The sequence below is a fragment of the Bos javanicus genome, chromosome 7 (genome assembly GCF_032452875.1).
Source record: "Bos javanicus breed banteng chromosome 7, ARS-OSU_banteng_1.0, whole genome shotgun sequence".
NCBI lineage: Eukaryota > Metazoa > Chordata > Mammalia > Artiodactyla > Bovidae > Bos > Bos javanicus.
This window is the reverse complement of record NC_083874.1, coordinates 79802258-79829410: the sequence shown is the minus strand read 5'-3', so window position 1 is coordinate 79829410 and position 27153 is coordinate 79802258. Positions and strand designations below refer to the sequence as shown.

The 27153-nt window shown below is 43.6% G+C and overlaps 1 protein-coding gene across 3 annotated transcripts in view; it reads right to left on the bottom strand.

Moving 5' to 3' along the window:
• The window catches only part of LOC133251611 (teneurin-2), a 764810-nt gene that overhangs the window by 64716 nt on the left and 672941 nt on the right, over positions 1 to 27153 (bottom strand). For 2 of the 3 annotated variants that reach the window (XM_061424270.1, XM_061424273.1), the window contains 7 exons: positions 26254 to 26515; positions 25208 to 25475; positions 14361 to 14504; positions 13475 to 13724; positions 5660 to 5680; positions 1983 to 2215; positions 620 to 774 (listed from right to left, as the gene is read on the bottom strand). In XM_061424270.1, the coding sequence (XP_061280254.1) occupies positions 620 to 774; positions 1983 to 2215; positions 5660 to 5680; positions 13475 to 13724; positions 14361 to 14504; positions 25208 to 25475; positions 26254 to 26515 (1333 nt within the window). The remainder of the gene's footprint in view (positions 1 to 619; positions 775 to 1982; positions 2216 to 5659; positions 5681 to 13474; positions 13725 to 14360; positions 14505 to 25207; positions 25476 to 26253; positions 26516 to 27153) is intronic. The other variant, XM_061424271.1, reaches the window with a different exon arrangement.

Genomic DNA, 27153 nt, shown 5'->3' with positions numbered 1-27153 from the left:
AGTAAGCACAGACTCAGGTTGAGGGCCCTTATATTCAAGTCCCATTTCTGTAAATCAACTATACTTCAATAAAGTTGTTTTAAGTATACAGTCCTTTTACTCCTGTTGTACATTTGAGTGAACCTCTGTTCTCTGCTAATGTAAGAGCCCAGACTAAAAGACTATCACTTGGGGGAATATCACAGAGGGATCTGCTCAGTTACAACTTCACAAAGTAAAGGTTTATGTAGTGAGGGTGCAATTGCTTCAGATTAACAGGGAAGTTCTGATTGACATGTAGTACCGTATGGTATGTTCTCAAACCCACGATAATGATGGAGAAGAGAGGTAATTACACAGTAACGCCTACCCTATAATCTGCCACGGCTGGAGCATGTCACCAGCTCCACGCTTCTGAGCAGAATTCCCCTCTCCCTTTCTCCTATTTCTCTCTCATGCCTGTCTCACATGTCCCATTCCATCTTGCTGTCCAGTTCATTTCAAACCTTCTGCAGACAAACCTGGGATCTGTATCTCCTCCCACTCTACTTCTAACACAAAGAGAACCCAGGTGAGAAGTTCAGACTCAGAATCAGGTGTGGCACAGTGATGGGAAATGAGAGGAGAGAGAGAATCCCACCTGGGCCACATCCATGCTGGAGTCACAGCTCAGGGGCCGGACAGCGGTGAGGTCGTTGGAGCCCAGCAAGGTGGAGATGATTCCATTCTGGTCGACCTTTCGGATCATGGTGGCGTCGACAAAGTACATGAGCCCATTCTTGTCAACTGCAATACCTGAGTGGGACAAACAGCAGGAGTGTGTCTCTTGGCAAGGGACAGAGCTGCTGGGGCGGTGGTGGTAGTGGGGATGCCCTGCTAGGCATTATTTTCTTGGATGAGGAACCTGACTGGACAGCACACTCAAGAGTCGTTTAAGGTGACACCCTTTCTCCCGAGCGCTGTGCTACGATCTGGCTAATTCCTGGGGTATTGGCTATTTCACAATGCAAGTGAAGAAAGAACCTTGGGCTGCAAATGAACCAAGGCTGCGAATGAATGAATGGGGAGATCATTTTGCATCTGCTCTTTTTTAGAAAAGAGCTATTTCCCAAGTTCACTGCTTGAAAAATTATTGGTAGTAAATTACTGGAATACCCTTCACAACTGATTGCCACACTAAGGTTGAGAAACAGTGACTCGTGCAGTCACAAACTCCTAATTCAAAATATATCCTCCAGGAAGTATTCCCAGTTAAGCCGTGACTCCAGTCGGCACATTGCTATTCTGGGGGAATGCTGGTTCTAGCACTCCCTTGGTAAGAGGCAGACAGCAGCTTTATTTCTTCTGCATTTTCACCTCAGTGCCCAAGCCCAAGGCTCCCCGTCTTTAATCTTCACTGCTGTGTGCTTTCAGCTTAGCTAAAAATGCTAACAAGGATCGGACCTTTCAGTGATGGTCCTTAACCTTCAGCATCTTTAGTCCTTTTCAAATAGAGATCCCTCAGAGCCAAGAACCCCTCCTTGCCAATCCCAGTCCCTTGGAACTTATACTGATTCTTAATTGCTACCATTATGGGGCATTTGCAAAATGTCAGGTACTGTTTGGACTTTATATACACTGCTATCTAACAGGAACAGCTGGGAGTGGTTGAAGGCTCCCCGCACTGGGCTCTGTTCTGTCTCCAGCCCACACAGCTGGCCTTCGGGCTCACACAGCAGACATTTCCTTCTGACTCTCTATGACTGGCAGCAGTCAGCAATCTCTAGGGGCAAGCGACTGCACTTTCCATTTGTAGCCTATGTGGGAGATGAAGTTTACTTCAGATAAAGAAATACTTCTTCTTAAACAACACTCACCCACCCACCAAAGCCATCTATCAGAGTTAAATGATTCTAGGAGAAGCTGGGTTTGGGACTGCTGGGGCTGAGTTCACTTCGAGCATGAAGGGAGCCGGGTGTGCGGGGAGCTCTCCCTGGGGTGGGGCTTTGTTGCTGGGCCTTTACCTCGCGGGCTCATCAGGGTGGCATCCACAGCCTTGCCTCCGTCCCCGCAGCGGGCTTCGTCAAAGGGCAAGCACTGCTCGCCTGTCCCCGCCACGACTTCCGAGTTCCCGGCCAGGTCTTTGGCTCCACTCAGAGACTTGACTCGGTAGATCCGCCGACTGTTGGTGTCAGACACGAAGAGCGAGCCGGACACGGGGTCCACCGCCAGGTAGTACTTGTGTGCCGGGTTGTTGCTTCAGGAGGAGAAGCACAAAGAGGAGTGAGATGGCGCCACGCACTGGCCTCCTGGGTCAGGGAGATGACAAACATCCCAGCGAGACTCCAACCGCCTCTGGTGTCTACTGGGTTGGCCAAAAAGGTCGCTGGGTTTTTCCATGAGATGATATGGAAACACCTGAACCAATTTTTGGCCCAACCCAATACTTTAGTGAACTGGAAAGAATCTAATCTAGTAAGTTAGTGTTCTAACATATCATGGCTCTGAGCTATTTCAGCTTGGGCTTAAGCTCTTCACGCTATCAGAGAATTCATCACTTCCCATCATGCTAAAATACCACTGCTTCATTTAGCCAGTGTGAAAAATCCCACTCTGATCCTGCTTTTGTGTTTGTGTTTTGTGGGCACTGGTCTTCTTTACTTCCCCTGTGGGTTTACTCTATTCTCAAGTGGGATTGAGAAACACTTCCATGAGACAATGTCCTTTTCTAATCTATGCTCCCTCAGTGACTCCAAGGTACTAGCCTATGAAGACTGGGGTAACCTTGAGTCTTCCGAACTTTGTGATGGGCAGCTCCCCGCAGCCATCTCAAGCCCTCAACCTCAGATCTTCTCTACTGTTTCTCAGTGTGGATACGAACAAAATTGGTATTTTGTGTGACAACCTGTGATATCTTGCTGATGATCATGTTCAGAATCTAAATTATAAAGGAAGGAGATGTAGTTTTCAAATATTGGGTAACAGTGAGATCTGGGGGTTTCCCTGGTGGCTCAGTGGTAAAGAATCCACCTGCAATGCAGGAGATGTGGGTTCGATCCCTGGGCAGGGAAGATGCCCCAGAAAAGGGAATGGCAACCCAGTCCAATATTCTTGCCTGGGAAATCCCATGGTCAGAGGAGTTGGTGGGCTACAGTCCATAGAGTTACAAGAGCTGGACACGACTAAGCAACTAAACTACCACCAACCAATAGTGAGGTCACAGGTGTGCCCCAGAAGCTGCCAGGACCCTAAGTCACACTGGGAGAGAAGTACCTCAGTGTGGAGGTGATGTATCAGAAGAGCATGAAGCCTCAGAGACCTGGATCTCTTTCTCTGCTGTGCGTTCAGCTCTCCTATGGGTAAGATCTGTAAACTTGGCTCAGAACTAAGACTTAGGAAACTCTAAACTCAACTTGAACTCAGCCGGGGACGTTAAGGAAGACTTTTGGCCACAGTGGGTCCTAGATTCCTTACCGGGGGTAATGAAGAAGTTGAATCAGAGTATCACTCATGTCCCTTTTGGCTCAAGTCCTACATTTTTGTCCCTCTCTAGGGTGTCTAGTGTGGAGGTTGCAACAGAATGGGTCCCCGTGCTATTCCCACACGGGTTATTAGCATCACTGTCCCTAGGATACAGGTGGCAGATGTCTCTCTGTCTTAGGTTTTGGTGCCACAGGTCTAAATGAGCACAGGTCATTTTTTTTTCCTAGTCATTTTGCATCTGTAGTTTGGAATGATGGGAAGAGAGGAGCTGGAAAAGGTGAGGCAAAGATGAGGGCGATGAAGGTGTTGGATACATCTGTCCTGTAGACATTAGCTGGTAAATTACTAATTAAAACACCACCACTTGGGTTCTTTGCTGATTTAAGTAAGAAAAGAACTAGAAAGCTATTTTAAGGAACAGTTTATGCATCGATATCATCTTAATTCCAGCTTCTCCTCAGGTGGCTGTTAAGACCCATAACTGAACCAGAAGTCAAGGGCTTTCTAAAATTCCAGCCTAGATGATGAGTCTGGGAGAGTAGGCTACCTGGAGTCCTTGCCTTCCTTCATTATTCATTTTATTTATTATTTATTTTTGGCTATTAAGTCTTAAGAGACTATCTATACAGGCAAAACAAATAAGAGCAGAAAGGGAAAAACTCATGCAGATTTTTAATTAGATGCTGTTACTTTGTTACTGGCCTTAGAGGAGCTGGTGCCATCCTCAGAAGAACAGGGCATTGCACGTTTGTGCCTATCTTAGGAAAAGGATAATTAATTCTGGACTTCCTAGGGAGCCCAATTCAAGGAGGCTTTTCAAAGTTTCTGGCAGAAGAGCAGCCAGTTGAGGGTATGGGGTCAGTTCCTACTGGGAGTCCATTCTTCCCCCACGGTCTCATACTCATTCCAATCGAGATGCTTACAGAGGAGCTCAGGTAGATGGGCAACCATGCTTTCCCACTGGGGCTATGGTGAAGGTCAAATGGAGTATGGAAATTTGAGGGGGTGTCCTTCCAGAGTGTTGCTGCTTTTTAAAAAATTTGGACCAATTGGGGTGTCTATAACTAGCCAATTTTGGCAGTGCCTGAGATGGAGAGGCAGAGGACTTCTACGTATGGCTTTTACACTGACTTTGATGATCTTATACAACTTAACTCTACTCTGCCTGTGTGTCTGCTCAGTCACTCAGTCATGTCCGACTCTTTGCAACCCTATGGACTGTAGCCGGCCAGGCTCCTCTGTCCATGGGATTTCCCAGGCAAGAATACTGGACTGGGTTGCCATTTCCTCCTCTAGGGGATCTTCCCAACCCAGGGATCGAACCTGCATCTTCTGCATCTCCTGCATTGGCAGGAGGATTCTTTACCACTGAGCCACCTGGGAAGTCCCACTCTTGATTTTGACCTAACATGATGCAGAAGCTTCTGCCAACATTTCATTTCAAGGAGTGAGGAGAAGAATTCCCTCGAGTATTAAAATGCACTTTTTCTTCTCCTCTTCCAAGTAAAAATAAGGTCACTTTTCTGATGTTTTAGTGCAACCCGAAGTTTTCCTAACTTTGAACAGGAAGCTCCTCAGAGCACTATGCATGTAGATATGAACTGTACCAGTTCGGTTTTAAGTGATAACCTCAGAGCGGCTGAATGACAAAGGGTATTTAGACAAAAAGTACTTGGTCCACACCCTTCATACTACTTAAAAGTGACTGAATTTTATGAAAATTCCCAGTGCATCTGACTGTTGGATTCATTTTGACCAGCAGATTGGCAATTAACTTGTTTTTTTTAAGTGACCATACATTCAGGGGAAAAAAATCATTAATGAGTTGAAAATGAGTTTTTGACCCGTTTCCAGTTCATTAAAGCTTTTGTGAACCCAGTCCAGCATTTACAAAAGCCAGAAGTTTGCCTCAACTGTTTAGCCCAATTATGGACCGAAATGAGCAGTCGGGGTAAAAGTTCGCTGAGGGTTCATTATCTCACACTTGCATCTTCCGGAAATTCTAATTACTGTCAGCTTATTTGGTTCTTTTTTTGACTGCATTTCATAATTGCTAAAGCTTATCATATCCACAACACACAATTAGCACATAAAAAAGTTACTATATTTGGCATATAAAAATATACAACATTCCACAAGAAAGCACAAAAACAAAACGGAAACACAAGGAAGCAAACGAACCATATCAAATTATATGGGAACGAGTTCTTCATCTTACCTATGTTTAAACTCTTTATTTCTTTATAGAAAGAAAACAGAAGGAAAAAGAACAGTTAGCGGAAGAATTGATGATAAAGCAAACATAACATTTTCGTTTCTTGTATAAAGGGCCCCCCTCAAAGGCAGTCTTTTTCTTTTTTTTTCCCTTCTAGCTGACAGCTCCTAGTACAATTACAGAAATGAGTCCTCTACATACAAGTAAGTTCCCTTCCAAGAGCTTGTTTGTAAGTCCGATTTGTTTAGTAAAGTCCAACAAAGTTAGTCTTGGTACCCAACTAACAGTCGGCTATAGAGTACTGTACTGTAATAGGTTTCTAATACTGTTTGCACAACTGAGCATAAAAAACAAACACAAAAAATGAAGAAACCATTCTTAATGTTACAGTACAGTACCTTGAAAAGTACAGTTGTTCAACAGCTGGTCTACAGGGACTGGCATTAAGTGAGCAGGCAAGAAGACTTTGGAAGAAGGGAGAAGGGAGAAGAGGTGGGAGACGGCAGAGCTGAAGGATCATTAGCAGTAGGAGATGGAGGGCAAGCTGCAAGTTCACGTACGCCTTAGGTGAATGGACCAGGGTACGGTGTGCATCTTTGAAAGTTTGCAACTTGAAGGTTCATATGTAGGACACTTACTGTATTTGGGAAGCTCCTCTAGTTTTAGATTCTTCCCAGCCACTGGAAAATCGAGACAAGAATGCTTAAATTCTCTGACCAGCAGTGTGGCTTTATGTGACTCAGGTGAAACAGCCTAATGCAGGGATGGCACACAGGTGACCTCTTGGGTGCCGACACCTATCCACTGGTACTGGCTGCTGGGAGGGCGGGAGGGGAGGAATCTGAAGCCACATTCAAGCCCATCTACAGCACAGAGTGCTGTAGTCATTTGGGATATCTGCCTTGGGTGTGGGAGGGAGCCTGGTGACACCCGTGTCACCTACTTGCCACTGGTGCATCACAGAACCAGGGAGAGAAGGACTCTGCCCCCGGGAGAGAGCCCCTGCCCCAGACAATTGCATTTGCCAAACACTGTTGAGACCCTGAGCGTCTCAACTATTTCCTCACCCTGCTCCATGTCTCCTCCCCATCTGACATGCATGTGTGTGGCCCCTGCCTAACATGCACTCTTCCTTACAGGTAACACTCATCAATGAAACGCACAGGTGATGCCATCCTCTCACAATCAGAGCCAAAGACTCCAGTGATCATTCTTTTTCAGAAAGCTAGTGAAAGTTTTGCTTCTTTTTTCTTTTAAAAGTGAAAACACGGGGACTTTCCAGTGGCTAAGACTCCAAGCTCCTAATGCTGAGGGCTCGAGTTCCATCCCTGGTCAGGAAACTAGATCCCACATGCCTCAACTAAAGATAACCACATGCCACAGTGAAGATAGAAGATCCCACCTGCCATAACCAAGACCTGGTACAGCCAAGTTAAAAAAAAAATTCTTAAAAAAAAAGAATGAAAATACATGTCAAGTTCAACAGAAAAGGAGCTGAATCTTAACAGCATTAAGGAGAAGAGGAGAGAGATTACGGCCTCAAATAGAGAAGTACTCCCCATTTCTGAGGTTTCCTGGCCACTGTGGAAGGAACCCCTGACCTCTCTTTCCCTTCCAGCTAAGGGAGGAGGCTTCAGGGAAGGAAAGAAGAAGGTTGACTGCCCTGATTCCTGTCTGGGTGCAGCTCAGGCCTTTGCCAGGGGCCATCATTAGTGGTGGGTTTGCACAGGGATTACATTTTTATATTTTATTCCAACATGTTAGTTTTTGCAAAAAAAAAAAAAAAAGTTAATTAAATGATGCTGATAACTCTTGAGCTCTGACTGACATAGTGCAATTTAAGATTCATTCTGCAAAGCCTGGTGTGTCAGGGTGGCAGCCGGGAATTCTCGCATCTATTTTATATTGCTTAATGAAAGTGAAATGTTATCTGCCACCAGTGGTAGTCATATTTGGCTCTTAATTATTACAATATCAATTCCACTTTTTTAAAGTTAAGATTTTGTGAAAAGACTGGTTGGGATTTGGGTCTGTAGACCTGACCTACTTCTTTGCTAAGAACATCTGCTTTAAGTTGATTAATATAATATCTATGTTGGGGGAAGGAGAAGGCAGTGGGGACTCAGTCACTGAGACTGCAGGGTCCGAATGATCATATGGATCTGAGTTTTGGACAAAGGCTGAGATTACGGCTGTTCCAGTCCAGGGCCATTAGCAAAGTGGGTGTTTAGGACCAACAAACCCAAATAACAGCACCATTGAGTCAATCTCCGTACATGTGTGTAGGTGCCCTACTTACAAGGGATAGGCCTAGTCTTTGGGTCCACGGCCTCAGGACACCAACCCTTTGAGGGAAGGGTTGTCTCTGATTCAAGAATTGAGATGGATTAGTTCTCCACACTGTGGAGTTTCAATGACTCCCCTGCAAAGTCTTCAGGGTCTCTCCAAGCCTTCTCCGCTTGTCTCAGGGATCTCTCCGTAGGCTGTCTTGTAATTTATGTGTGTGTGCTTATCTTCCTTGATTCATCAGCAACGGAAGTGAGTGAGTAAATCTGGACATGACTGACTTATCTCTGTGTGGCTGATTCTTAGTAGAGAGCCCTGGAGAAAGGCAGGGCTGGAAAAACGGGTTCTTGAGTAGAGGAAGGAAGCAACGGGCTGCTTCCCTTCATGCTGGAAGACCTGCCTTGGATGAGGTCCAGTCCCTCGTGTCCTGCTGAGAATCACAAAGCTGCCATCGGTGGACGCTGGAGTCTTTCTATTCCAATTCTATTGCTCTGTGGCATAGAACAGGGTGGATGTGGGCTGGCCAGAGTTTTTGTTTATGTGTATTCTTTAAAAAATTGAGTTGGGATACATTTAGTTTAGTTTAGGGGGATGTGCTTCTGTGGCTCATACATAGTCCTTCACTGTCTTTCAGATGACAGTGGTATTCATGGCTTTAAGGAATGCTCCTGCCCTGTTATACCAACTCACCTAACATCATTACAGGAACTAGAATGTCCAGTGGAGAAGTCATATATCATGGAAGTGCAATGGTTAGTTAACAACAAACTTTAGGTTATTTGTCTGGATTTTGTTATGTCTGCACTAATTGCCAGCTTTTCTAAATTTGTCATTTGTTTTGGGTTCTTTTCTTATTTTAAATGGTAGACACTTTCATTCTAAAACTGCATGAAGAATCAGACCCCATGAAACCTGGATCTGTCCTTGGTAAAAAGAGCTTTGAAAACAGTGCCAAGAACTGTCTACAATGTTGTGGCAATATTGTTGTCACCGTTACTCTGGGTAGGTGCTGTGTTATATTTTGCTTTCTGATCTCCATGTTTATATGCTGTCTACACAGAGAAAGCATTTTCCCTCTGGCTATAATCTCATTCTTCTCCCTAACTTTCTATGTTGGCATTAAGCAGGCTCTGTTGGAGGTGAACTCTCAGGCAAAGCTGGCCTTTGGTGAAGCCTCCTTTGAATTTCTGCTGCCCTTACCCACTCGCCTAGGTTTCTGCATTCTGGCATCTCTTCCCTTTCCAGCACTCACACACCTGGGCAGGACAATCCCGTCCCCTAAACATCTTCCCTAGGGCAGTGGTGCTGCTGACCCCCCACCACCAGCACCCTCAGAATCTCAGCATGGGGAAGTGTTTTAGTTGGAAAAAAGCACAGCTCATATCACAGTATAATCTAATAATGGGAAAAAGAAAAAAAGCTTAGAACTGCAAACATGAAGGAAAGTGTGAGATTCTTATGTTTATGGAAAGGGGCCAAGTCAAGAAAAGGCAGAGAGACACTGTCCCATCCGTTATCATTTCCTGCCTCATACTGGGGTTCAGGTCCAGAGATATTCTCAAACAGGGAAGACAGGAAAGCTTGTTTGTTGATAGAACTTCACCCCAAGATGTGAGTGACTGACAGATATACTCTACTCCACAGGGCTTGGGTTTTCTAAGAACCACCTGCAGAGGATAATTGTTGTAAGAAGGGAAATGGGCTCCCAGAGGTAGGTTATCAGGCTTTTTGGGGATGTGGGTATTGAAAATGTCTTGAATGCTGGTGGAATTAGAGCAGGCAGGTGATAATTGGTTTACATAAGAAGAAGGCTTCTTCCAGCATCAGTTCTTCAAGTGTGTAGAGCTCTGCCCCTACATGTTTGGGATAGGCAAAGGAAGAAGTGAGGGAGAAGGGGAGTGAACACTGAAATAAAATTAGGGTTTGGAGGCTCAGCTCTGGGACGGGCACCAACTCCCAAAATTGGCTAATTCGGCTGCCAACTCACAATGGAGAAAAGACAGAAGCATGACAGGTCTCTCCCCATCCCCCCCTCCCTTTGCTGGTTACTGTTTTGAAGAGAGGGGATTGACAGCCCTTTGTTTTCAGGTATGTGGTGGGAAGCAAAGAAGAATCAAACCAGTGTTCTTGTTAAAGCTTAACTTCTAATCGTCTGGATACCTGGCTGATGAAATAAGAGCAAGTCTAAAGGTGGTTACAAAGGGAAAAAAAAAAAATCACACAGCTGTCAAGGGAAATTGACAGTTACCCTCCCTCCAGCTGTCTTCAATGTTACCACGTGGGCCCTTAACTTGTGCCATTGATGTTGTGGCCGCTGCAACTTGAGAGATGTGGAATCAGGGACAAACTCCAACCAAAGGGAGGATGCTGGGCTTTATCCACTTTAACTCAAGGAGCACGTCTCGAGCCCCTCCTGTGGGCCAGGCACCTCTCTGGGCATCAAGGGGCAAAGATGTCAAAGGTGCTGGCTCTATAGATGTTCACACCCCAGGGCCCTGCGGACTTGCAGAAATAGCTGAAAAACATGACAGTCCCATGGTGTCACATGTGTGCAAAATGAGAGTTAAATGGCTCAGGGGAGGGAGAGAATTTTTTCTGCTGGGGAGACCAGGCTTCACGGAAGAGGCGGCCTTCAAACTCCACCTCTAAAGGGGGACCTGATGCCGGAGATGAGGCGGAGAAGGTATTTTAAGTGGAGCAAGCAGCACGAGTCAAGGCATGGAGGCGGGGAAGTGGCGGGCGTGTGCTGACGGGGCCCTGAGCAGCAACAGCAGTGACAAAGGAGCAGGAGCCAGATGCTGGATGCGGACACGCAGCCCCTCAGAACAGGCCCAGCGCTCCCTCCACTGCCGTCCCCGCCTCCTCTCCTGGCCCTCCACTGCCCACAGGATGCCTGTGAAGAAGATGTTCTACTAGAAAAACAAAGGGAATAAACAGCTTGGCAAAGGGACCCGGCTGGGGAGCGCTAAGAAAGTGGCGTGTCTCACTGTCAGCGTGACCTCCTGAAGATGACCCAGCCTCTCCCCTTTTGCCTGCTCCTTCCTCTCACTGATTATCTTTTGGTCATTACACCCTCTGCCCCATGGCCCCCGCCCGCCCCACCATGTTTCTGTGATGGTTGGTTGTTGGCTCTTCTAGAACACTCAGCTTGAACTGCTTTTCCTCTCCCAGGTGCCCATATCTCGTCCTCGAACGGGTGCTCTTTAAGCCTGGGTTTCATCCCCTTTGGGACCCAGCTTAGGGTCTGGTTCACCCTTATGCTCAGTAAACGCCTCCAGGATCCCTAATCATTGTATCACTGAAACCGTCACCTTCTTGGGGTGGAGCTGGGTTGTATTCTCTTCTTGTACCCACTCCAGACAAGTGCCTGGCACAGACAGTCTCAGCCCCCCAGGACACCAGCAACACTTGCTGGTGGTCAGAGCACTGACTTCCCTCTCAGAAGGTTCTCAGAGACACAAAATGCAGGGGCAGCCTGTGGCTTCTTCCAAGTCCTTCACTTGGCAGCTGAGGCTCCCTCAGAAAATACCACCGCCCACTTGGCTGCTCAGACCAAAATCTTAGCATGACCTTTGATTCTTTTCTCTCTCTCTGGTTCTCCCCACCCCAATTTCTGAAAATAGTCTACTGACATTTCCTATGAGATTTGCCCTGAAAATGTATCTCAATTGGAAGCTCCCCATCCCCCTGGCTACCACCCTAGTCCATGTCACCATCACTGAAATCCTGGACAATGGCTACAGTCTCCCTATTGTCTCGAACGCCTACAGTCCCTTCCTCATCCGATAGCCAGAGTCATCTGTAAGAAAATGCAAATCAGATCATATCAGCTCCACCCATGGCTGTGCACTGCATAATGAAAAAGAATATAAAAAGCATCTATATGTATGTATAACTGAATCACACCGTTATACAGCAGAAATGAATACAACATGGTACATCACCTATCTTCAATAAAATAAATTAAAAAGAATGTGACCCACACGTGTAGACATGGTCATTCCGATCTTGAAGCACTGGCCCCCTACCTACCTCTCTGCTCTCCTCTGAGACACTCTCCCCTGAGCTCCCCACCTTCCTGGATTTCTATCAATTTCTATCAATCCCATAAATAAGCAGGTTATTTGCTGATACTGGGCTTTTGCACAACGTTACTCTTCCCTAGTACACCACATAACTAACCTCATCATTCATGTCCCACCTCACGAATCACCTAATACAAGGGGTTTTTCTGAATACTTTATCTTATGTAGCTTTCTTCTTCCTCCTCCCCATCACCACAGTCCCTATTTCTCACCCTGTTAGAGTTTCCTTAGAGCATTGAAGGCTACTTGAAAAAAATTTTTAAATTTGTCCACATGATTTAGTTTGAAGTTCCCTATCAGACCACCACCTTTGGCTGCCTGATGTGAAGAGCTGACTCATTGGAAAAGACCCTGATGCTGGGAAGGATTGAAGGCAGGAGGAGAAGGGGACGACAGAGGAGGAGATGGCTGGATTGCATCATGGACTCAGTGGACATGATTTTGAGCAAACTCTGGGAGGTGATGGACAGGAAAGCCTGGCATGCTGCAGTCCATGGGGTCGCAAAGTCGGACACAACTTAGCGATTGAACAACAACAGACCACCAATGTGACAGCTAGGGCTTTGCTTTTTCCATGTTTTTTTTTCCCCTGCTTCACCAGACAGTCCTGCACATGGTATATATTCACCAAGTATTTGTTGAATGAATCTTCCCCCTTGTTTATAGACTGCATTTCTCCCTCTATTTATAGATGGATTCCTCTCTAGGTTTGAGGACCTGGAATCAACTTTCCCAAAAAGAGTTTCAAAGAGCTTTTGTCCAGACAGAGACCAGGACTTTAAATCCCCTGGAGTGGCTGGAATTTACCTAGCAAGGCCTATGCAGTAATTGTAAGTCAGATCCTAATAAATGTGCAAAGATCTAGAAAATTCGCAGAGAGCTAGCACACAGAAGTGCTCAATAGAAATGTTTGAATTAATGAATGAACGTTAGCGATTCTCAAACTTCGATGCATATCAGAATTTTCTACAGAGCCTGTCAAAGAGAAAGACACCTTGACGCTGCTCTAGACTTACTGAACCAATTCTCTCGGGGTGGGCTCTGGGAATCTGTATTTTTAAGACGTGCCACTTTAGAAACCAGGGAAATGGACCATCAGCTTAGAGTAGTGGTTCTTTCACTGTTGGGGATGTATCAGATTCTCTTGTGGAGGTTTTATAAAATATAGCTACCCAGGTCCCACCCCCAGGACAATGTCTGAAGGCTTTCGTCTTTGCCGTAAGGTAGGTGTCAACAACTGTATTAAATACATGGGTAGTGTTTTATCGCTACACCAAGGATTTTCCCCAGTCCTTATTTGATCCCAGGCCTTGGTTATCAAACCTCAGCCCATCACACCGAATGTGCATCCTCTGGAGAACCCCACACGTGGCCACCATTTACCCAGGGAAGTTTTGTAGCAGTGGGAGCCATAGAGTAAAAGCAGGTTTTCTGTGCTGTCACTTACCGTAACTCCAAGATGCTGGTCACGTTTCGAGAGGGAAAGATGCGTCGGATGTAATTGAAGTCACCAACGAAGAGGCTCCCGTCGACTCCAACGGCCAGGGCGACTGGGGCGAGCAGCTTGTTGCCTTCAGCAAGGCCGTTGCAGCTGGGACAGGAGATGCTCCGGCGGCGGCCGTTGCCCATGATGCTGGTGATGATGGCAGGCTGCTGCGTCAGGAACTGGTTCTCCCCGGTGCCCTTGTGCAGGATTCCTGGGCGGGGTGGGGAGGCAGTAAATTGGGATGGTTACTGCAGCCCTCCGGGGTGGACATGTCTATCAACTTACTGAGGATGGGTGAAAGTGACAGAGGGAAGAGAAACAGTAGGAAGCGTCAACTGTGGGGAGGTCCCCAATTTCCTCACAATGCCGACAGCACTGCAACAGGATGCGTAAACCCCAAGACCGCGGTCCAGGGTAAGAAAACATTTGCAGAGATAATTGAAGACTTGTGAGGGCCACTAAGATGCATGGTCTGGGAAAACCAGCTCTATGGTGTTTGACATTTCAAAGGAGAAGGGGGAAAAACCTATGAGTATTTTAGGCACTTGATGAAAAATAGATGCAAGAAGGGGATGGTGCTTTCGCTTAAATGTCAAGGCTGGAGAGAAGGTTCCAGATGTTGTATGCAGGAAAAGGGGCTGTGCTCACAAACTACTTTTTGTGGGGGGGATGTAGGCCATTTTTAAAGTCTATTGAATTTGTTATAACATTGCTTCTGTTTTATGTCTATTTTTTTTTTTTTTTTGCACCAAGGCATGTTGGATCTTAGCTCCCTGACCAGAGAACTGAGTTTGTATTGGAAGGTGAAGTCTTAACCATCAGATCGTCAGGGAGGTCTCCCACATACCACTTTTAACGTTGAGGATATGGTGTTTGTCCAGGGACCAGCCACCGAGGTTGGAAGGGTCCAGCTCAAATCCTTGAAGGAGGGCTGTCCTTTTCTCCCACAGGATGAGACTGGGGCAGGTCTCGTATTCAAAGCCGACGGACACTGAAAGATACAGGGGGTGGGGCAGAGCGGGAGATGAGAGAGTTTACTTGATTACTCCAGAGCCCTCCAGCAGGAATAAGAAACTTGTGTGCACAGTAATACAGATTCAGTTCAAAAGACTCACTCAAGGAGGCAGGCTGATTGCTTTTCTCCTTGTGATTCCATACAATATTAAATTCAAATTTCAGGCTGAACTCAACCTTGAAACTTTACACAGTAGTAGTCTGTGGGGATGGAAAGACCTTTCCAATGAACAGCAGGCTTTTCAAAAATGACCCCAGTGATGGAGAGGGAAGAGATGAATCATTTAAAAACTGAATACAACGCTCCTTTAGAGATGGACAGGAGACCGTTTCCCTCAGCCTGCTGCTCACGGCATGCGTTCGCTATATTCTGCGTTATTTATTTCCACTCACTAGGAGAAAGACCTATGGAAGCTTTGCGGCCCATTTATAAGGAGATTTTGGAGGCAACAGCTTGTGTTAGTTAAGGCACTTTGTACATTCACTCAGGATTCCAGAGGGTTCCAAGTGAGGCAGGCACGGGGACACAGCCTGCCAATTATGTGGCAATGCAGTGGGGAACAGAATCCAAAAACTATAAAAATCCTGCACTTGCCACATGGACAAATAGGAGAGAGGGGCGGGAGATGAAGGACTTGAGTCCCAATTCTGTTACAGCTCACACTTCCTCGTGGTTCCATTTCCCCCATGTGTAAAACAGAGCAAGTGAAGCTTCAATTTCTGAGCGATGTCGTGAGGATAGATGAGACAAAACGCCGAGATGCCATACATTTTTAATTGGAGCGCTGCTTTAGAAATATGAGGCGTTGTTATTATTGCTGTTCCTACTACATTAAATTCTTAACTATGTGTGTCACCTTTGGGGATTCTCCTCCGCTTCTTTTAAATCCTGAGATATAGGAGTGCCGAGATGAACGAAAGATACATTTCATCTTTTTAAAAAAAGCTCCATGTATTTCCTGGCTTGTCCTCTGAAAATTCTAAGAAAAACAATGACCGACTCAGTAGCAAAGAGAATAGCTAGTGCTTGGTCTGTGGCCTTGAAATATTATTTCTCATTAAAAGGAATCAGGGCTCCTTGAAGACATGGCTGGGGCAAGAAATGAACAATAGAAGACCAGGCCATTTTATCAGACCAGATAGGAAGGAAATAAAATCTACCAGGGCAATGGCAAAAGAATTTGGGAATCAGCTTGAAGAGGCTTCTGTTGACCAAAGATGAGACAATCTGACTATTAGGAAAGACAACTTCAAAGGATATATTAAGAGGTATTTCATCCTGTGAGTTTATAATGGTATTTAAAAAATGGATTTGCCACTGGTAGAGGATATTAGAGAGCCAACTTACAATGTTGAAAACTAGTAAACAAAGGGAAAGAATCAAGCATTTATCTTATTTAAACTGTACTTCAAATAACAAAGTAGTTAATGAGAAAGTATCTCTATAGAAAAGTATTCTAGCTAGTAAATAATAAAGAAGCAATGACATTATTAGAATATTCTTTTGTAATCCCTAATGACCTAATGAATCTAGGTAGTGAGCATCAATGCTGCAGAAAGCATAAAAGAATAGACAAGCTGACATTAGTCACCTCCTGACAGAAGATGAGAGCACCACCTGTTTTTCTTAAAAAAAAAAAAAAAAAGAATAAAATACCTAGAAATAAATTCAACCAAGGAGGCAGAAGACCTGTACACTGAAAACTCCAAGAAATTGATGAAAGAGACTGGAGAAGATACAAATAAATGGAGAGATACTCCATGCTCATGGATTAGAAGAATTAATATTCTAAAATGTCCATACAACCCAAAGCAAAGTACAGATTCAGTGCAATCCCAATCAGTATTCCAGGGGTATTTTTCACAGAAAAAGAACAAACATTCTTAAAATATGCATGGAACCACAAAACCCTGAACAGTCAAAGCAATCTTGAAAAGAACAACAAAGCTGGAGGCACCACATGCCCAGATTTCAAACTATATTACAAAGCTATATTTATCAAAACAGCATGGTGTTGGCATAAAAACAGACACAAAAATCAGTGGAATAGAATATAGAGTCCAGAAGTAAACCTAAGCATACACAGTCGACTAAGTTATGATGAAGGAGCCAAGAATATTTCAGTGGGCAAAGGACACTCTCTTCAATAAGCGGGCTGGGAAAGTTGGACAGTCACATGCAGAAAAAAAAAAAAGAAACTGTTCCACTCTATACTATTCATAAAAATTAACTCAAATGGATTAAAAGGCCCCAAACCCATAAAACTCCTAGAAGAAAACACAGGCAGTAAGCTCCTTAACATCAGTCATGGCAATGATTCTTTGAATTTGACAGCCAAAGCAAAGGCAGCAAAAGCAAAAAAGAGCAAGTAGGACTAAGTCAAACTAAAAAGCTTCTGCACAGCAAAGGAAACCATCCATAAAATGAAAAGAGAAAGTATTTGTAAATCATATATCTGATATGAGGTTAGTGTCCAAAGTACATACAGAACTCGCAACTCTTGACAACCAAAAGCCAAAAAATCCAATTAAAAAAACAGGCAAAGGAACTTAATGGACATCTATCAGAACACATACATAAGGCCAACACTACATGAAAAGATTCTTAGCATCACTAATTTCCAGGGAAGTGCGAATCAAACCCACAAAGTGATATTACCTCACACCTATCAGAATGGCTGTCATCAAAAAGAATACAAATGACAAATGGTGAGGATGTGGAGAAGAAGAACCCTTGTGCACTACTGGTAGCAATGTAAACTGGTATAGCCATGGCAAACAGTATGGAGGTTTCTCAAAAAATTAAAATAGAACCACCATTGTGACCCAGCAATTCCACTTTTTGGTATTTACCTGGAGAAAACAAGAACACTACATTGTAGCATTATTTACAATAACTAACATATAGAAACAACCAAGGTGTCCATCGACAAATGGATGGATAAAGATGATGTGGTATACAATCAATGAAATATTCAGCCATGTAAAAGAATGAAATCTTGCCACTGGTGACAACACACATGAACCTTGAGGGCATTATGTTAAGTGAAATATGTGAGACAAAGAAAGACATATACTATATAATCTCACATATATGTGGATCTAAAAATTTGTGTAAATAGGAATACTGCTGCTGCTGCTGCTAAGTCGCTTCAGTCGTGTCCGACTCTGTGTGATCCCAGAGACGGCAGCCCACCAGGCTTCCCCGTCCCTGGGATTCTCCAGGCAAGAACACTGGAGTGGGTTGCCATTTCCTTCTCCAATGCGTGAAAGTGAAAAGTGAAAGTGAAGTTGCTCAGTCGTGTCTGACTCTTAGCAACCCCATGGACTGCAGCCTACCAGGCTCCTCCGTCCGTGGGATTTTCCAGGCAAGAGTACTGGAGTGGGGTGCCATTGCCTTCTCCGAAATAGGAATATTACTTACTTTAAATGCCTTAATTCTTTATCGTGATAAATAGTACATTTCTTTTTGTGAGATCTAACTAATCTTTTTAAAGTGTTTATGGAGTAAAGATGATCATAAGCAGAATAAAAAATTAAAAACAAGCAAAAAACCAAGATCATGTACAGGTAACAAATTGGTGGCTGTCAGAGGCAAGGGCTGAAAGATGGGCCAAACAGGTGAAGGAAATCAAAAGACAGAAACTTTCAGTTAAAAGATAAATGAGTCATGGGGATGTGAGGTACAGCATGGTAACTATAGTGGGTAATACTGTATTGCACATTTGAAAGTTGCTGAGACAGTAGATCTTAAAAGTTCTCATCACCAGGAAAAAATTTTGGATCTAAGTATGGTGACAGATGTTCACTAGACCTATTGCAGTCATCATTTTGCAATACATACAAATATAGAATCATTATGTCATACACTCGTTATATGTCAATTATATTTTTAAAAAGTTAGTATAGATGAAAAATCAAACCTGTACTTAGGAAACCTCCAGGTTCAGCTATTGATTTACAGGAGATACAGAACAGCGGAATACGTTAGACAGCCACAGGTGTGCAATCAGAAAACAAACCAGACTATGAGAAATGCTACAGGCAAACAATTTCTTCAACAAATACATCATAAAACAAAAATGAGCTAGAAGTGAAAGGAAAAACCATAGTTTAAAATAATTAAAGAGAAATCAACTAATCACACAAGGCAGATCTCATAGTAAGCACAGGGAAATATCTATAGTAATTACACAAAAGAACATGATAAATAAGTCAAAGTGACAATATCAAAGACAGCAAAAGAAGAAAGAAGGAACAATCGTTCACAAAAAAGCTAGAAAACAGAGGCCAAAATGACAATGCCAAGTCCCTACCTGCCAATAACTTATTTAAATGTAAACATTACAGTCTCCAATCAGAAGACATGAAATGACCAAGTGAACAAATCAAACAAACAAGATTCAATGATATAAGCCTACTCTAGGCTTAAGGCAGAGGAGGCAATGGCACCCCACTCCAGTACTCTTGCCTGGAAAATCCCATGGATGGAGGAGCCTGGTAGGCTGCAGTCCATGGGGTCACTGGGAGTCGGACACAACTGAGTGACTTCACTTTCACTTTTCACTTTCATGCATTGGAGAAGGAAATGGTAACCCACTCCAATGTTATTGCCTGGAGAATCCCAGGGACAGGGGAGCCTGGTGGGCTGCCGTCTCTGGGGTTGCACGGAATCGGACACGACTGAAGTGACTTAGCAGCAGCAGCAGCAGCATAGGCTTAAGGACCAATATAGACTGAGAATGAAGGGATGGAAAAATACATTCAAGCTTTCAAGCAAGTGGTAAACCTCCCTACCCTGCCTCAAGCAAGGGTAGCTATATTTATATCAGATGAAATAGATTTTAAACTAAAAATGTTCAAAAGAGGCAAAGATGATCATTATACAATTGTAAAGCAGTCAATACACTGAGAAGATATACCAATTATAAATATTTATTCACCCAACATTGCAGCATCTAAACATATAAAGCACAACTAATGAAGCTAAAAGGAGAAATAATACAGTAAAGTTAGGGATTTAATATCTCATTCTCAAAAATGGATAGATGACCCAGACAGAAAATCATAAAGGGGACAGCTGATTTGAACAACACTATAGACCAAATGGACCTATCACACATAGAACATTCTATCCAACAACACCAGAATACAGATTGTTCTCAAGGGTACAAGGAACATTTTAGGTCACATGTTAGGCCACAAAACAAGTCTTAGCAAATTCAGGAAGATTAAAATCATACCAAGTATCTTCTCTAACCACAGTGGCACGAACCTAGAAATCAATAACAAGAAAACTGGAAAATTAAAAAATACATGGAAATTAAAAAATGCTCTCCTGAATAACCAACAGATCAAAGAAGAAATTAAAGGGGAAATAAAAAGAGACAGATTAAAATGGAAACACAAATACCAGAACTTTCAGGATGCATTAAAAGCAGTACTAAGAGGAAGGTTCACAGTAGTAAACACCTACATTAAGAAGGATCCCAAATAAACAGCCTAATTCTATGTCTTAAGGAATTAGAAAAAGAATAAACTGAGTCCAAAGTTAGCAGAATAAAGGAATAAAGACTAGTGCATAAATGAATAAAATAGAAAGCAGAAAAACAATAGAAAAGATTAACCAAACCAAGAGTCAGTTCTTTGAAAAGATAAAACTGAGAAATCTTTAATAAGACTATGGAAAAAAGAGAAAGGACTCAAATCAACAAAATTAAAAATGAAGGACACATTATAATTTATACTACAGTAATACAAAGGATCATAAGAAGCTCTTCTGAATAACTACACACCAATAAACTGATCTGGAAGAAATGGAAAAATTCTTAAAGGCATAACTTATCAAGACTGCATCAGGAAGAAATAGAAAATCTGAACAACCAATTACTAGTAAAGAGATTGAATCAGTAATCAAAAATCTCCCAGTGAAGAGAGGCTGAGGGCCAGATGGTCTCACTGGTGAATTTCTCTAAACACTTTATGAAGAATATACAGCAATCCTTTTCATATTGGAAACAATCAGAGTGTCCAATGATGGATGAATGAATAAAGAAATGGCAGTGTATACACACACATACACACACACACAAAATGTAGCATATGTGTACATACACAATATTTCCTTCTCCAACGCATGAAAGTGAAAAGTGAAAGCGAAATCATTCAGTCGTGTCCGATTCTTCATGACCCCATGGACTGCAGCCTACCAGGCTCCTCAGTCCATGGGATTTTCCAGGCAAGAGTACTGGAGTGGGGTGCCATTGCCTTCTCCAATACACAATATTCCCGAGTCATAAAGAACCGGAAATCCTACTATTTGCAATATCATGGATGGACCTTGAAGGCATTATGCTAAGTGAAATAAGTCAGACAGGGAAAGACACTGTATGATCTCACTTATATATGGAATCTAAAAACAAAGTGGACCAAACTAATAGAAAAAGATCAGACTCGAGGTTCCCAGAGGCAGAGAGTGGGGAAAGGGGAAATGGGATGAAGGTGGTAAAAAGGTACAAATTTCCAGATATAAGATAAATAAGTACTAGAAAGAAAGCAAAAAAGTACTAGGAATATAACGTATACCATGATGACTGCTGTTAACACTGCAGTATGATACACAGGAAAGTGGTTGAGAAACCAAATCCTATGAGTTCTCATGATAAAAAGAAAAAATTGCCCCTTTTCTCCCCTTTTTTGCTGTATCTTTATGAGAAGATAAATGTTAGCTGAATCTGTGCTAATCATTTCACACTATAAGTAAATCAAATTATCATAGTATATGTCTTACATAGTAATGTATGTCAATTATTTCTAAAACTGAGGAAAAAATTCAGAGATGAAAGGGAAAACCATTGATTTAAATTTTTTAAGAGAACTCAGCTATTTCTTTCTTGGTATTTATCCAGAGAACACTAAGACATTAATTCCAAAAGATATATGCACCTCTGTATTTACTGCAGTATTTACAATAAAGATACAGAAACAACCCGAGTGCCCACTGGTGGATAAGTGCATAAATAACTTGTGCTACATATAGACAGTGGAAATACTACTTAGCCGTAAAAAGAATGAAATCCTGCCGTCTGTGACAACACGGATGCACTTTGAAGGTACCATGCTAAGTGAAACAAATCAGAAAGAGAAAGGCAACATTCTGAATGGTTTCACTCATAGGTGGAATGTAAAAAAACCAAAGGAACAAAAAAATAAAGCAAAAAAAAAAGCAAAGATACTGAGATCAGACTAGTGGTTCCCAGAGGGGAAGGGAGTTGAGGATGTGTCAAATGGGTGAAGGGGATCAATGGCATGGTGACAGGTGGTAACAAGATCTGTGGTGGTGATCACTTTGTAGTGTGTACAGAAGGCAAGTAATAATGCTGCATATCTGAAGCATATGTAACAAAAAGAAGAAATCAACCAGTTACAAAAGGTGGATCTTATGTGGATTCTGATTCAAGCAAATGAAGTACTTCTATTTTCAGATATTCATAAGGCAATTGAACTATTGAGTGATGATTGGCTGTTTGATATAAAGAAATTCTGTTTCCTTGTTGTAATGATGATGTTGTTCGGTTTTCAAAGTCCTTTTTAGAGATACATTCTGATATATTATGAATGAAATGATGTGATGTCTGGGACTTGCTTCAGAAAAATACAGGAGGCAGAGGAGTAGCTGAAGGTATGGAAAAAACAAGAGTCAACGAGATGTGTTGATAATGGTAGAAATTGGAGTACATGGGGTGTGTTATAGTATTCAGTCTATTTTTTGATGTTAGCTATCATTTTGATATTGGCTAAAGCCTGACATACTGTTGACAGTAAATGCACTGGTTACTCCAATAACTTATTACTGTTCTGAAGAATAGCAAGGAAAGATAAGAAAGCCTTCCTCAGTGAACAATGCAAAGAAATAGAGGAAAACAACAGAATGGGAAAGACCAGAGATCTCTTCAAGAAAATTAGAGATACCAAGGGAACATTTCATGCAGAGATGAGTACAATAAAGGACAGAAATGATATGGACCTAACAGAAGCAGAAGATATTGAGAAGAGGTGGCAAGAATACACAGAAGAACTATACAAAAAGGATCTTCATAATCCAGATAACCATGATGGTGTGATCATTCACCTAGAGCCAGACATCCTGGAATGCAAAGTCAAGTGGGCCTTAGGAAGCATCACTACAAACAAAGCTAGTGGAGGTGATGGAATTCTGGTTGAGCTATTTCAAATCCTAAAAGATGATCCTAAAAGATGTGCTGCACTCAATATGCCAGCAAATTTGGAAAACTCAGCAGTGGCCACAGGACTGGAAAAGGTCAGTTTTCATTCCAATACTAAAGAAAGGCAATGCCAAAGAATGCTCAACCTACCGTGCAATTGCACTCAACTCACACGCTAGTAAAGTAATGCTCAAAATTCTCCAACCCAGGCTTCAACAGTACGTGAACTGTGAACTTCCAGATGTTCAAGATGGATTTCAAAAAGGCAGAGGAACCAGAGATCAAATTGCCAACATCTGCTGGATCACCAAAAGAGCAAGAGAGTTCCAGAAAAACATCTACTTCTGCTTTATTGACTACACCAAAGCCTTTGACTGTGTGGATCACAACAAACTGTGGAAAATTCTGAAAGAGATGGGAATACCAGACCTTCCTGACCTGCCTCCTGAGAAATCTGTATGCAGGTCAGGAAGCAACAGTTAGAACTGGACATGGAAAAACAGACTGGTTCCAAATCAGGAAAGGAGTATGCCAAGGCTGTATATTGTCACCCTGCTTATTTAACTTATATGCAGAGTACATCATGAGAAATTCTGGGCTGGAAGAAGCACAAGCTGGAATCAAGATTTCCAGGAGAAATATCAATAACCTCAGATACTCAGATGACACCACCCTTATGGCAGAAAGTGAAGAAGAACTAAAGAGCCTCTTGATGAGAGTGAAAGAGGAGAGTGAAAAAGTTGGCTTAAAACTCAACATTCAGAAAACTAAGATCATGGCATCTGGTCCCATCACTTCATGGCAAATAGGTGGGGAAACAATGGAAACAGTGAGAGACTTAATTTTTTTGGGCTCCAAAATCACTGCAGATGGTGACTGCAGCCATGAAAGTAAAAGGCACTTGCTCCTTGGAAGAAAAGCTATGACCAAATTAGACAGCATATTAAAAAGCAGAGACATTACCTTGCGAGCAAAGCCCATCTAGTTAAAGCTATGGTTTTTCCAGTAGTCATGTATGGATGTGAGAGTTGGACTGTAAAGAAAGCTGAGTGCTGAAGAATTGATGCTTTTGAACTATGGTGTTGGAGAAGACTCTTGAGGGTCCCTTGGACTGCAAGGAGATCCAACCAGTCCATCCTAAAGGAAATCAGTCCTGAATATTCATTGGAAGGACTGATGCTGAAGTTGAAACTCCAGTACTTTGACCACCTAATGCGAAGAACCAACTCATTTGAAAAAACCCTAATGGTGAGAAAGATTGAAGGTGGGAGAAGGGGATTACAGAAGATGAGATGGTTGGATGGCACTGCCAATGGGATGCGTTTGAATAGGCTCTAGGAGCTGGTGATGGACAGGGAAGCCTAGCGAGCTGCAGTCCGTGGGGTCACAAAGAGTCGGACACGACTGAGCAACTGAACTGAACTGAACCACTCCCTGACGAAGCAGACCACAGGACTATATTCTGAGCATGTGTAACCCGCTAGGTGTGTGTCTTTAGGTAGCTTGCTTACCCTGCCCTCCTGTCCCATCTAGGTAATGGGGATTATGAGAGGGGCTTCTTGACAGTGTTAGTGAGAGGTCACCCAAGACAAAAGATTTAGCACAAAGCTCTGCACAAAGGGAGTGTCTGATAAACATTGGAGGCCAGTTACAGTGAACATTTCTGAGTTTGCTGGTTTCTTATTTTGGTAAACTTATTGCAGTTCTTGAAAACCACAAGCCTATTAATGAAGAATATACAGGATTCTGGATTTTAATTCATCCCAGACAGCTTTCTACAAGTAAGAAAATATACTGGGTGGGTTGATATGAATCCACAGTTCATGGTTCTTCAAAGACTGACAACTGTAGGACCCTTCTCTCACGGTGGTCTTTCTTAAGTAGGAAGTCGCATGATTCCTTCAGAGGCAAAGCCTGGAACAGAGCGTGTGGCTTTCAGACGCCCTCTCGCTCCATCCCCTGGTCCCCCAGGTGTGTTCTGTGCCACTCTGGAACACGATCCAGCCCTGCCCAGTTCTCTCCCCATCTCACACAGTCTCCCTGTCCACCACATTCCAGCCATGCTGGCCTATTTTTGTCTTTCAAAAACAGCTCTTCTCTTTGTCACAGGGTTCCTTTACCTTCAAGTCTCTGTTTAAATGCTACCTGCTGAAGAACCTCCCATGAACACCCTCTCATGCTTGCCCCTCCTTTCCAGTATACATCACTTATCTTTATTTTCATATTAGCACGTTTCACTGCTTGAAATTTTCTTCCCAGTCTATGTTTATCATCTCGACACCCACTATAGAAGGTATAGAAGGTCTGTGGAAGACGACTCTTGTCTGCTTTATGGACCACTGCACTCTTAACTACTGGAAAAGTGCTTGGCACATACTAGGAATTCAACAAATACTTGTCAATTTAATGCATGCCCAAATCCAAGAATCAATAAGGGGTTGAAACTGAAACATACCAACAGCATCAGAGAGTCCATAGACCCTTTGGCCGTAGGCATCTGTCTTGTCCCAGATGAAGGTGTAGGCCAGGTTGGGAGAGGCCTGGAATGACTTCTGGAAGAGGTGCCCCTCTACAGCAACCATGAGATGAACCTTGATGAGGTTCAGGGGCACTGTGGATTGGGTCATGGTGATCTTCAGCAGTGACTTGTAGCCTGCGGTCCTGGAGCTCAGGTAGCGAAGCTTCACGGTGGAACCAGGGAGCTCAATTTCTTCATGAAGAACCTGGAGGAGAGGAAACACAGGTGGAAACAGTGCATCAAACACACCCCAGACGCTAAGCTGTGTGCAACCCACGGCTACCCTTCTGCTATCGTCCTCACCAAAGCATCCCACCTTACAGGGGTCGGGTGTAAGAACCCCTTCCCATGGCTGAGGAGAGAGAAAAAAAAACCAACAACCACAACTTTATCCTGCACGATGGGGCGAAGGGGCTGAGGTTATGATTTTTGGATTAATAATTATTCTTGGTCACTGTTGTGTTTCTTTTTAAAACCACACTGTTGGCAAAAGATGTAAATAAGAACAGCAGGCTTTATTGCTAGTTGCATGCAAGGAGGCCACAAGAGGCTGTAATTATATGAACCTGCAACTTCCACTGACAATTGGTATAAAGCAACAGGGAAGCAATAATGTAATATGCCCTCTGTCGTAACACCGATGTAGATCATTAAAGCGCCTCTTATCATGTATCTCTGTGACTAACAGGAATAAAAAGCAATTTGCAGGTGGCGTGCACATATGTGTATCGTTTTTATTCTATTAAAAGCTCCAGTGACTGCCAAAGTCTTGAACAACTATCTGGAAACATCTGGAATGTACAGGAGAGATTCGGTTTTCTCTCCAGTGACAATAAATTATACTGTGACCTTACTTTTTGTCCCTCCCGCTTAATAGTAGTTTCTGGCTTACCCCAGGAGAAAGAGACGGTGGGAGGAAGCTGGCCAGTGGGTTTGAGTCAGGGCCGGATCGAGAGTCCCACCCCGGGACCCGGAGCTCCTACCTGGGTCTCAGGCACAATGGGATTCTGTCCCGGGACAGCACTGAAGAAGGTGGACAACGGGGAGGAAATGATGATCGGATCCGGCCGGACAAAGCCACTGAGGTCACAGCTAGGGATGGAGTTCTCCTCTGTCTTCATCACCAGAGTGTCCATGGCGTAAAAGCTATTCCACGGCAGCCACACGGTACGCTCCTGGCTCATGAACGGGGCCCGCTCAAAGTGCAGCGTCAAGGAGGCCCCACCGTTGGCGATCAGGTCGAACCTGTAGGGGGCAAATGGGCTCACTGAGAGGGGCTGAACTCACCTGCAGACCAGGCGGGTGCTCTGACCTTCGCGCTGAGGGCAGTAGAGGGGCAGAGCGGGCAGGAGGAGACGGCGGCTTTGTCAGCAGACGGGCTGGGTGCCAGCCCGAACTCTGCCACTTACTAGTTGTGTGACTGTGGGCAAGTTGCCGCAATTTCTTCATCTGTGAAATGGGAATAGTTACACCGACTTCACAGTGTGGCTGAGAGGATGAAATATCATCATGAATTCAGAGCAGACGTCAGCGGACTAGACCCGTGAGCTAAAGCCGGCCCACCACCTGTTTTGGTAAAAAGTTTTGTGGGAATCCCAGCCATGCCCATTCATTGACTTATTCTCTCCAGCCATTTCTGGGGTACAGTGGCAGAGCTGAGTAGTTGTAACAGGAACCATATGGCATCTCAGCCTAAAATAGACACAATCTGGCCCTTTACAGAAAATGCTCCCTCACTACTGGTATAAAGCATTTAGCATTGTGCTGGGCTAATAGGAGTCTTTACTACTTACTGGAGTTACAATGATTTGATTGTAGGCTCAGGAAAGCTTCCTTTTCATCAACCTGTGCTGTTTCTGACTTCTTTTTTTGGTTTCATAGAA